General features: G+C 43.1%; 1 protein-coding gene across 1 annotated transcript in view; it reads left to right on the top strand.

The window, feature by feature from the left end:
• Positions 1-1,676: 1,676 nt before the first annotated feature.
• Positions 1,677-11,322, top strand: part of HEATR3 (HEAT repeat containing 3) — a gene marked incomplete at its 5' end in the record, with an annotated part of 35,536 nt that continues 25,890 nt past the window's right edge. Inside the window, 6 exons of the mRNA XM_084257905.1 lie at positions 1,677-1,811; positions 1,905-2,077; positions 3,951-4,038; positions 5,879-5,991; positions 7,877-7,986; positions 10,134-10,274. Of these exons, the coding sequence (XP_084114031.1) occupies positions 1,677-1,811; positions 1,905-2,077; positions 3,951-4,038; positions 5,879-5,991; positions 7,877-7,986; positions 10,134-10,274 (760 nt within the window). The remainder of the gene's footprint in view (positions 1,812-1,904; positions 2,078-3,950; positions 4,039-5,878; positions 5,992-7,876; positions 7,987-10,133; positions 10,275-11,322) is intronic.

Here is an 11,322-nt window from a genome sequence, read left to right as displayed (position 1 = left end):
AAAAAGTAAATATTAAAAAAGATTTTAATCTTTGTCCTAAGAGAAAGGGATGCTGTTGAAATATTTTAAGCAAGGGAGTGGATATGAGAAAGTTGGTGGGATATTCATTTTGAAAAAAAAAAAATCACTAGCTACTCAATGGGTGGGCAGGGTGAAAAAGAGAGGCTAGAAGGCCATATGGTCAAGACCAAAGATTGGAGTAGCTTGATCTGTGGAGGTGGCAGAGATCAGTGACCAGAGATCTAGGAAATAAAGCCTACCAACCAATCCGGCTCCAAGTTTTCCTTGTACATAAAGTTGGTAAGTCCAAGTTTCTTCACAACTTTAACCTATACGTCTGCGGTTATTTTCCAGAACACACTACAGTAATGAATGTCATTTCCCTTACTAGACAGTTCACTCCCTGGGGGTAGGGTGGATGGAACTTTTCTCTCATACAGTGTTGATCTGAAAGCTATACATTTATTGGCTGCTCAATAAACACGTGTAGTTTTATAAAGACTACCCAAGATTCTGTAAGTGTAAGTTTCCTTCTTTCTTGGCACTCACCATATATTTAACATCTCTTACAGGACAGTAAACTCCATAAGGATAAGAACAGGGACTAAATCTGTCTTGGTAGTTATTCCATACTAGTGCCCAGCACTGTACATGGCGCTCTGTTGCTATTTGTGAAACAATCCTTTCGTCAATTGCTAAATAAAAATTTTCTTTTTTTTTTAAAGATTTATTTATGCATGCAAGAACTGGGGTACAGCCAGAGGTGTGTGTGGGGGTGTGTGTGTGAGAGGATTCACCAGAGACAGAGTGGGGAACAGAACAGGCAGACTGACTGGAATACACTGCTGAGGGGAGCAGCAGGTGAGTCAGGAGAGGTCTGCTGTGCCATGTGGGTAGCTCCCTGGCGGGCCGGGGATCGCACTCGTGCTGCAGAGGCTGCGGAAAGCTTCACTGGTTGCATCTTAACCCCTTGTGCCACCAGGGAGGCCCTAAATAAAAAATTCAACCAAACATTTCTATAGTCCTTCATATGTGCCAGTGTCCGTTCTGAGCACCTTAACCACGTTCACAAACTTAATCCTTATAACAAATCACTGATGAGAAAATTGAGGCAGGGAGCTTAAGCAACTTATTAAGGGAGTCTGTCTTGTCAAACACAGACGTATATTCATTCCAAGACGTTAACCGGGTTTTGTCTGACCGGAGCTGTGTCAGGCGCCGCGGACCCAAAGTAAACCAGCGGTTGATATTTGGGAGGCCCAGTTTTAATTGAGCCTCACACTGTTGGCAAGTGAAGTATCAGCAATCCCATTTGACTGTTATGGAGATATTAGTAACAATGCACTAGCTGATGGGTGACTCAAGGTATTTTCATTCAAGTCCGGCTGCTTAAATCTCGGGCAGACGCGCAGGCCGCGCCCCTCCGCCAGGCCCCGCCCCGCCCCGCCCCGCCCGCCCCCTGTGCGCCTGCGCACTCGCCGCGCCAGCCCCTCCGCCCGCGGCCGGCACGCCTCGCGCCTGCGCACTGCTGCCCATGTGCGCCCGGGCCGTCAGCGGGCCCAGCTGAGCGGCGGCTCGGAGCCTCCGGGCTGACAGGACCCTGGCGCCGGTGCCGCAGCCCCCGGCGTCCTGCCGCTGCGCGCCTTTCTCGGTTTTCCTCACCAGCGCGTATCGCCATGGGCAAGAGCCGGACGAAGCGCTTTAAGCGACCTCAGTTCTCCCCCACCGGTGACTGTCAGGCCGAGGCGGCGGCGGCGAACGGGACGGGGCCGGGGGACGACGACGGGCCGGCGGCGGAGCTGCTGGAGAAGGTGAGGCGCGGGCTCCCGGGGCCTCCCGCCGCCCCCCGCGCGCCCGCGCCCGCGCCTGCGCCCTGCCCTCCTGACGCTTGCTCTGTCCCGCAGCTCCAGCACCCGAGCGCCGAGGTCCGCGAGTGCGCCTGCGCGGGGCTGGCCCGGCTGGTGCAGCAGCGACCCGCGCTCCCCGGCCTGGCGCGCCGCGACGCCGTGCGCCGCCTCGGGCCGCTGCTGCTCGACCCCAGCCTGGCGGTGAGGGAGACGGCGGCCGGCGCGCTGAGGTGAGCGGGGCGGGGCCAGGCGGCGTGGCGGGGCCCGGGTCTTGGTCCGCGTCGGGAGGGCGGAGACCGGCACGGGGACCCCGTCGGTCGAGGGGGGCTTGAGCCCAGGCTCCGGAAGCCGAGGACCCCAAGCCGGACGCGTTGTGCGTGTCCGCCCGCAGCCACCTGCCAGGGGCCTCCCGTCAGGGTCCGGTGCACATCGCACCCTCCCCAAGAACCCCCCGGGGAGTCCCGAGGTTCGGCGTGCGGTCTGTGTCAGGTGCGGTCTGTGTCAGGTGCTGTGGGAGCAGGGGGTTTGAGCAGGCAGGACGTGGAGCGAGACGGCCAGGATCCCTGCCTTCCCTGGACCCATGGTGAGGAGACAGACAGGAAGCTGTGAACAGGTAAAACTGAAAATGGGAGACAGAAGTACTGTGAGGAGGGCCTCCCCGGTGGCGCAGCGGTTGAGCGCTGGGTTGCGAAGCTGCCTGCGGCCTCTGCGGCGCCGGTTCGATCCCCGGCTGCTCCCCGGCCACCAGAGGAGGGTCCCACATGGCGCGCAGACCTCTCCTGCCGCCCGCTGCTCCCCTCAGCAGTGTACTTCGGTCCTTCTGCCTGCTCTGCTCCCCGCTCTGGCTCTGGTGAATTCTCTCACCCTCCCGTGCTTCTGACTGTACCCAGTGCATGTATAAACAAAAAAACAAACAAACCAGCAAACAAATAAATAAAGCATGCCTCTATAAAAAAAAATAAATAAATAAAAAAAAAAAAAAAAGAAGTACTGTGAGGAAAACCAAGAGTGGTGAGTCGGGAAGTTTTTTTTAAAATGGGTGAGCTGTAGGTGACATTTGTGAAACCTGCCCGGTGAGAGAGGCAGGGAAACACGGAGTGTTCCTGCGGGAATAGCTCCTGCAAAGACGTGAGGCAGCAGAAGGCTTGGCAGGGTTAAAGACACAAGAGTGAGACCGAGTAGCAAGGAAAGCATGTAGAGGGCAGAGAATTGGGCGGTGGCATGGGCTGAAGGATGCACTGTAAACAGGAGGGACGTCATCTGATCTCTGTCGTGACAAGGCCACGCGGGTGGCTGTGCAAAGAATGAACTGTAGAGGGGGCAAGAATGGAAGTTAGCGTTTGTAGTTCTCGCTGCTTTGGCTATATTTTTTAGGTTTCATTCATTGATACAGCAAATACATAAGTGCCTGACAGTGAGGTACTAAGCAAAACAGACATAATTTTTGTCCTTAATGGGTCTTACAGACTATCGAGGGAGAGGGGTATTAACCAAGTAATCACACATACATATAATTACAACCAATAGTAATTACAAAGGATACTCAGAGGGTCAGGGAAGAAAACCCTAAGGGAGTCATGCTTGAGGTGAGAACTGAGGGATGGGTAGGGGATTATTAACCACTTGATGGCAGTTATCTGCATCTGATTTCTCTTCATAGCCTCAGTGCATAGAATAGCAGTGCACACTTAGGCATCATACACTGTCTTTCCAATTAAAACTCAGTTTATCCAGGTTGCTTCAGGGAGTCTCATTCTCGGTAACCTGACCCGTGCCATCCTTGAAGTCTTGATATCATGAAAAGGTCCATTCATACAAGTCAAGTTGTGATTTTTTTACATTAAATAGGAAACGTCTTTTCTCCTCTCTCCTATAGCCTGTAGCCATGCACCTGCATAGTCTCTTCCTCTACTGAGTTCTTACATGACAGCTATTTATTCACATTGTATAGAACCCGGGTAGCTCTGCATTTGTTCCGCATCATCTTGCAGAAACAATCAGTAGTTTCATCCAGGAAGCCTTAAATATTGTTAGGAATAGAAATAAACTTGAGGACTCAAGTGTTTCGTTCCATGAAACTTACCTTTTTAACTTCTTGTGTAGAAATCTCAGTGCTTGTGGAGGTTTTGAAGTTTGCGATGACATGGTGACTAAGGATATCATGACTCCTCTGGTTGCACTGCTGAAAGAGGTAAGTGGCTATGAAAGTCTCTTCAGGGCTGTTTTTATTTTTATTTATTTTTTTATAGAGGCATGTTTTATTTATTTATTTGTTTGTTTGTTTTGTTTATACATGCACTGGGTACAGTCAGAAGAGTGGGAGGTGAGAGAATTCACGGGGAGGGGGGGTGCCGGTGCCGAGAGGCAGAAGGACCCACGTACACTGCTGAGGGGAGCAGTGGGTGGCAGGGCGGCAGGAGAGGTCTGCGCGCCATGTGGGACCCTCCTCCGGTCTGCCAGGGAGCAGCCGGGGATCCAACCGGCGCCGCAGAGGCCGCCAGCAGCCTCCCAACCCAGCGCTCAACCGCTGCGCCACCGGGGAGGCCCCAGGGCTGTTTTTAAATGTAGCTTTTAGTATATACAAACTAGGGTAGTTTTGTCTTGTGTATTTTTTTTTTTTAAGTACTTTGGTGTTCTTTGTGTTCTCTCAGAGTATCCTATGAGAATTTTCTTTCTTTTCCTAGAAACGCTGACCTTTCACCTTTGATACCAGCGTCTGTTATTTTGTCCCTACAAACTTTGTTTATATGCTGGTTGGAAAAGACTTCCTAAAACTGTATATGGACTCCTTTATTAGACTCTGAGCTTCATACCATCAAAATAACTAGCATTGATTGTTTGTGTACCATATGATGCTTTGTGTTTTGTGTATCATTTCATTTAATCCTCATAGCAGTCCCATGTGGTAGGTGTTATCACTGTCATTTTACAGATGAGGAAACTGAGGCACAGACATTAGCAATTTCTGGGAAGATGACATTAAGTTCTCAAATTTAATTTCATGCCAGCCTTATTGTATGATATAGTTCATGGGTTGAGGAGCCCTAGGTCTCTCTTACATGCCAAGATCCCTGCCTTTACAGAACCCATGTTGAAGAGAAGAAAGACAGGAAACTATAAACAGGTAAAACAGATAATAGTCGACAGTGAGAAGTACTGTGAAGAAAACCTTTGGTCCACTGTTCTGTATTGATGGGCTTTCTAAAGAACATCTAGTTTTGGTGAAAAACATCTGTCTTGTTCTATTTAAAGCAGTGTTTCTCATCTGGGGGTCATTGTCCTGTAGGGGACATTTGGCAAAGTCTGGAGCCCATTTTTGATTGTCACAGCTTAGGTGGAAGGGTTGCTAGTGGCATGTAGTGGGTAAAGGCCAGGAATCCTACAGTGCACATCACAGCCCTCACAACAGAGAACCATCCGGTCCAAGGTATCAGTAGTGCCTGGGCTGAGAGAAGCCTCCTTTAGAGTGGGCAGGGGATTATGCAGAGAAGCAGAACTGCAGGGTGCTTCAGAGCCCAGATGCTAGCAAAAGAATACCTCCATCTGAACCCAGCTTCACCGTGCACTAAGCTACACCTTCAGCCATCTCCTTGTTCTTCAGTATCTTATTTATTGGGGGTGGCTGGGGATAATAGATCATGTACTTCACAAGTGTGTGGTGAGGATTCAGTGACTTAATGTATATAAAGTGCTTAGAATAGTGCCTTGTACCCAGAAGGCACCATTAGTTTTATTATGTGTTATTACCTTTCTTTGCCATATTTACTCTCTCTGCCACATTAGGTAAAATACCTTGTATTAATTTTATATTTTCATTGAAAATGTGGAATGTTTTATATCCAGTTTGCAAAATGACTTGTGAACTTTCTTGTCTGTATTTCTTGTCAAAGGGAGCTGGGTTGTGCTTATGAGAATTTGGCTCGTTAACCACTGTAATTTCTGATGTTTAGTTTCTCATTCTTCACTATCATTAGCCTTTTTGTTTAATTATTCTTTTGAACTAGGGTGCTAATCATGATATTTGGTTACAGTGTGGTGCTGGACTGGATTCAAATGAGATGTCTCCACAGGAAAAAAAAGATCAAAACAGAAATTCTATTGAGACCATAGCCAATGAGGCTGTGAACGTGCTGTGGAATATATGGTAAGATGCTTTCCAAACACAGCTGCCTAGTGACTCTCAGGCTGCCGCTTTCTGTTAAACTGCAGAGAACTCTTTTGTTCTTGTGGTAGATTTGCAAATCCTTAATGTAATACATGCTTGGGAGGAGGTAGCCTCTGGTGACCTAAGATCAACCTTGCTTCCCAAGCCTTTTTCCTCATAGCATTTCCTACATCTTTTTTGCTTTTACACCTCTTCTCTCCAGTCATTGCTATGGACAGAATAAAAGGAATCATGAGCTGCAACCCCTGCTGCACCTCCTCTGTCCCCTACCACTTGTATACCTGATGCAGCAGCTGTCTTAAACTTAGCCAGCCCCTGGTGTAATAATGCTTTGATCTGGTCTCTGGAATGAGACAGAATCACAGAGCTTGACCTGTGCTCTCTCCTCTACCTTGGCAGTTCACATTTGGCCATGCCCTGTTCCATGGTCAGAGCAGTGGAAAGGTAGGGTGGACTTGTTAGAAATGGAAATGGCTAGAAATACCCTCTGGATTTATTTTTTCATAACCCATTTTATGTGCCATATTTCTACCAGGATTCTTTCATAGTTCCTTATTTTCAGTTAACAGTGAATAATTTCAGACCTAAAAGCACAGGTCTTTCTTAGATTAAGTTGGAGCCTACATAGCAATCCAGACTTGCCTATGATTCCATTTCTAGTGGATGTATTCCACCATAAAAATTGGAGAGATCGTATTTGAGGAAATGCCATTTGAGCAAGCTGGTAGGTGCTATTTTTCTATGCAGCAGCTTGAACTTAATGTAAATTGTTCAACTTGGGAATTAAAAGAAATTTCTTTGAGAGATTAAATGTAGCCCCAAAGTGATCTCTTTCTCGTGAATGCTTGTAAGCCCTATCTGTATCATATCCAATTGTCATAACTCTTAGCATTGTTTTTACAGTTTAAATTTTCAATTATATTTACACACACATATTTTTTGAATTATCTAAACACATTATTTCATCTTCCTGACTATACTCTGGGCTTCTTGAGGGTAAGCTGATATTAGCGTTGCAATAGCTAAACAGAAAATAGTTTAGCTAATGGGATTATGTTTGTTAATTTAGTCAGCTCTGTTAGCTATAAATGTGTCATGTGATATGTGGTATATATGGAAGACTACTTTTCTTTGGAAACAGATAAAATCGTTGTAATTAGTTCTTTGGAAACAGGGATAGAATTATTATAATTAGCTGTTTACCCTGTATTTAGTATGCATGTTTATTAATAACCTTGATAAGATTAATAACATAGATTCTATTCTTTTATTAAAGACAGTAAAATTTAAAAAATACTTTAGTAATTTCTCTGTTGCATACTGTAAATGCTGCTTGATGGTATAATAATCTAGAAGGGATGATCCAAATTAATTTAATTTAAATTTAAATTTGTGCTTCTTATATAACACATGGAGGCCTTTTACCCCTGTTTCGTTATGACGTGGTAGAGTGGAAAGAACAGTAGACTGGACCCAAGGAAACCAGGTGTTGGGCTCAGCTCTTCCACTGGCAAAATGTGTGGCCTTTGGATAAATCTCTGCACCTTTGGGGCCATGGGTTTCTCATCTATAAAATGGGGAGTTGAAGTCAAGAGTCTTAAGATTTCTTTTAGCTCTAACCATAGGAAATCAGCATACCATAAGGTAAACATTGGCTTAAAGGTCACCAAGATGGGATTAAAAATACAGATAGCCAGTTTTTTTCATGTACACTTGGTTTCTTTGTTTAAGAAAGCGGCAGGTGTTTGACTCAAAGTCTTTGGTTATTTTATAAAGCTTACTTTAATATTTTATGAATTTCTGTGGTTGATTTCTTAATGTCAAAATGTGAATAGTAAAACTTTTTTTTCCCCCTTCAATTTAGTGAATGCAGTAGTAGAGCAGTATCTATATTCAACAAAGAAGGGTGTTTGGAGATTGTATTAAAGTATTTAAGTAGGTTTCCCACCAATGTTGACCTGGCTATTTCTGTAGGTAAGTGATGAAAAGATGATGATTTTTTTTAATGTGTGACCTTTTTCAAAATTTTTTATTCAGATGTAGATGTTTATTATGTAGGAGTGATCTTTTTCATTGTATATAAATGCATGGCTGAGGCACTCTTTTTGTTCTAAATCTTACCTTTCACTCTCTGAGGAAGGTAGTTATGTGAGTTTATATAATTTCAAGTATATAACCATTCTTAAAAGCCTTGATTAATTCGTAAAGTTTTCATCTCCCATTTACTGAGAAACAGTAACCCATAGCTACCAAGGCTTTGAGCCAAAGTTAATTGGAATCTAGACTTATTTAAAGGTCTTACACCACTATCTCATGCTTCCAGCAGTAAACTGATAACCTGTGCCTTTTTTGAGAGAGGAAAATAAGTGATTGGAATTTCACATAGGCCTGTTTTCCTTGCGTGGGACACGGTAAGCAAAGTCTGGCGGTGTCAGCTGCCTTGGCTCCCCTGCCTTCTCAGAATTTGGTCAGAGCCTTTTGGGGCCCTCACTCAGCAGAGGAAAGAGACAGAACTGAGGGTGGGAAATAATTGATGAAAAACCTACCTATCATAATGCCAGGCATCCAGCTGTCCTTTCATTTAACTGCATTTCTCCTGGCATGGATGAAGTGGATGTCCCTTAAAATGTTTCTCTTAAAAAAGTAATAGATACTTTTTAAGAGAACAGAAAAGACCAAAAAAATTGTGGAATAAATACTGCTGAGAACAAATTTTAAATCTTTTTCTCAAATGGAATCTTGTTATAGGAGAGATTTGTGAGGCAATGCTGATTTTAAAAACACTTGAACTAGGAAATTGGTAGGTGACTTTTAATGTCATAGGACAGTTTTTATTACAAAGAATTTCAGGACGTGCTTAGTTCTAAAAGGGGAACTTCACTTTTTGCCATTAGTCTTATTGTAGATTTAATTAATTTTTAAGTTTTTTTCCTTCTAGTCAACTTTGAAAAATGCATCAGAATAAAGTAGTTTTACAGTATAAAATGGTATTTTCTTTTTGCATTTAGCTAACTTCATAATTTCTTTTTAAAATGTTAGGTTACTTTGCCTTGAAAATCAAGCAAGGTTTGCATATAATAAAGTGGATCTTTGAGATTCCATCCTCATATTAACATTGTGAGATTCAACCTCAGATTCCATCCTTATATTGATAGCCTCAGAGCTTGTGTTGTCTTTTATAGTAGCAGTCAAAACTTGACTTTATGCTAAAGTGAATTTAACTAGTCTGTTAATGAGACTAGAATTTAGCTAATCTCTTATTATTTTGGATAATATGCACATATACATCTGAATGGATTTGTATGTGTATTTTGGAAACCAAACTAGATCGCAACCATGGTGTCTGTTTTGATTAACTTGGGTGAGCAGGCTCTGTTTCAAAGTTTTTGGAGCTAAAAAGAAATGAATTTGAATGGAATGTGATAGCTCAAAGAAAGCAAATTTGGATTTTCTTCCTCTTTTGTGCCTCAGGAGTCTGTTGTGTTGATAATTTCATGCAAACCCAGTTTTTATACTCAGTTCGTTATTTCTAATGTGCAGGTTGAAATGTGTTGTTTTAATAGCAAAGCAGTACTAAATGGATAATATCTTTAATACCCTACCCTTCTGTTAATTTACTCATATGTCTTAGGTAAAATGACTTTTCCTTAACTTACAAAAAAACTTTTAAAGCCATGCTAAATTTAAAGGAAGCTGGACTATCCCAGAACTTAGGGTTTGTTATGAACAACAAAATTACTCTAGCAGTGTGGGCACAGGGACTGGCATTCGATTTGTAGTCTATTGCTACTGATCCTTGATCATTACAGAAATTGCAGATAAACCTTTTTAAGTGTTTATAGTAATTCTACTTTGCCATAGTATTTAAGAACCTTTTAAATTGAATACTTACATATAGTTCTGTAAAGAAATGAAAATGAAGAAGAAAAAAAGACCTTTAACAGCACTGCTAGTTTGGGGAGCCTCATTTGCATATATCATCCTTGAAATCGTGTATATTTAAAAAAACTACAATGTCTAAAGAAGTATAAAGATATAAATGTGTTTTGATGAGTTATATTGGTGTAAATAATCCTAGCAGAATTGACTTGTTTCTAAATATTTAATGTTTGTCTTTATAGCATATTGTTTGCAGACGGTGACTGAAGATAACCCAGAGCTATTGAGATCTTTCAGTGCTCCAGCACTGCAGGTGCTGGAATCAGTTATGCTGTCTCCTGTCAATTCCATGGAATACATTCTTTTAAAGACATTAGTAGCAGGTAATATTTAGCCAAATGTGACACTGTACTTTTCTAGCAACCTGTAATGGTGGGAGCCAAGATTCAATCATTCCTTTATTTCATATCAGAGTTTTCTATGCTTCTGTCTCTTCTGAAAACTTTTAATGTTTAAATGGAGGCTCTTAATTTGATTGTGCATAGTTGCAAAGCCTCCTAGAGTAGATTTGTTTCCAAGTTAACAAACTTCTGTCATCTGGTTAAAAAAAAAGCTGTTGTCAGGATCCCTGTTTATAAACCAGTGAATTCAGAAAATGACTCTGGCCATTCAAAACATGACTGCTTACTTCTATAAATTCTTTACCCTAGCTTTTTTCGCCCCAGAATTTCTGAATTCAGGAGTAAGAAATAATCTGATGATCTCTTGAGTAGTAGTGCTTTACATTGGTTCTGTACATATTTTCCCCTTGCCCTTTGGTGTTACAGCAATAATTTATCCCCAGGGGTGTTTTTTTTTGTTTGTTTTTTTTGTTTTTTTATAGTGGCATGTTTTATTTATTTGTTTGTTTGTTTTGTTTATACATGCACTGGGTACAGTCAGAAGCGCGGGAGGGTGAGAGAATTCACCAGAGCCAGAGCAGGGAGCAGAACAGGCAGAAGGACCGAAGTACACTGCTGAGGGGAGCAGCGGGTGGCAGGAGAGGTCTGCGCACCATGTGGGATCCTCCTCCAGTGGCCGGGGAGCAGCCGGGGATCCAACCAGTGCTGCAGAGGCTGCTGGCAGCTTCGCAACCCAGCGCTCAACCGCTGTGCCACCCAGGAGGCCTTTTTTTTTTTTTTTTTAAGTTATAAAACATGTAACAAAATCTGCCATCCTAGCCATTTTTAAGTGTATATTTCTAAGGCGTTAAATAAAGCCACAGTGTTGTAAACCAATCTCTAGAACATTTTTCATCTTGCAAAAGTGAAACTATATACATTAAACAACTTTCCATCTCCTACCACCCTCAGCCACTACCTTTCTACTTTATGTTCCTATGGAGTGGCCTACTCTAGGTTCCTTATAAAAGCTTAATCATCTAATACTTTT

This window comes from Talpa europaea, assembly GCF_964194135.1.
Source record: "Talpa europaea genome assembly, chromosome: 16".
In the NCBI taxonomy this organism is placed as follows: Eukaryota; Metazoa; Chordata; class Mammalia; order Eulipotyphla; family Talpidae; genus Talpa; species Talpa europaea.
The sequence above is the reverse complement of the archived record's forward strand: the minus strand, read 5'-3'. Positions and strand labels throughout refer to the sequence as shown.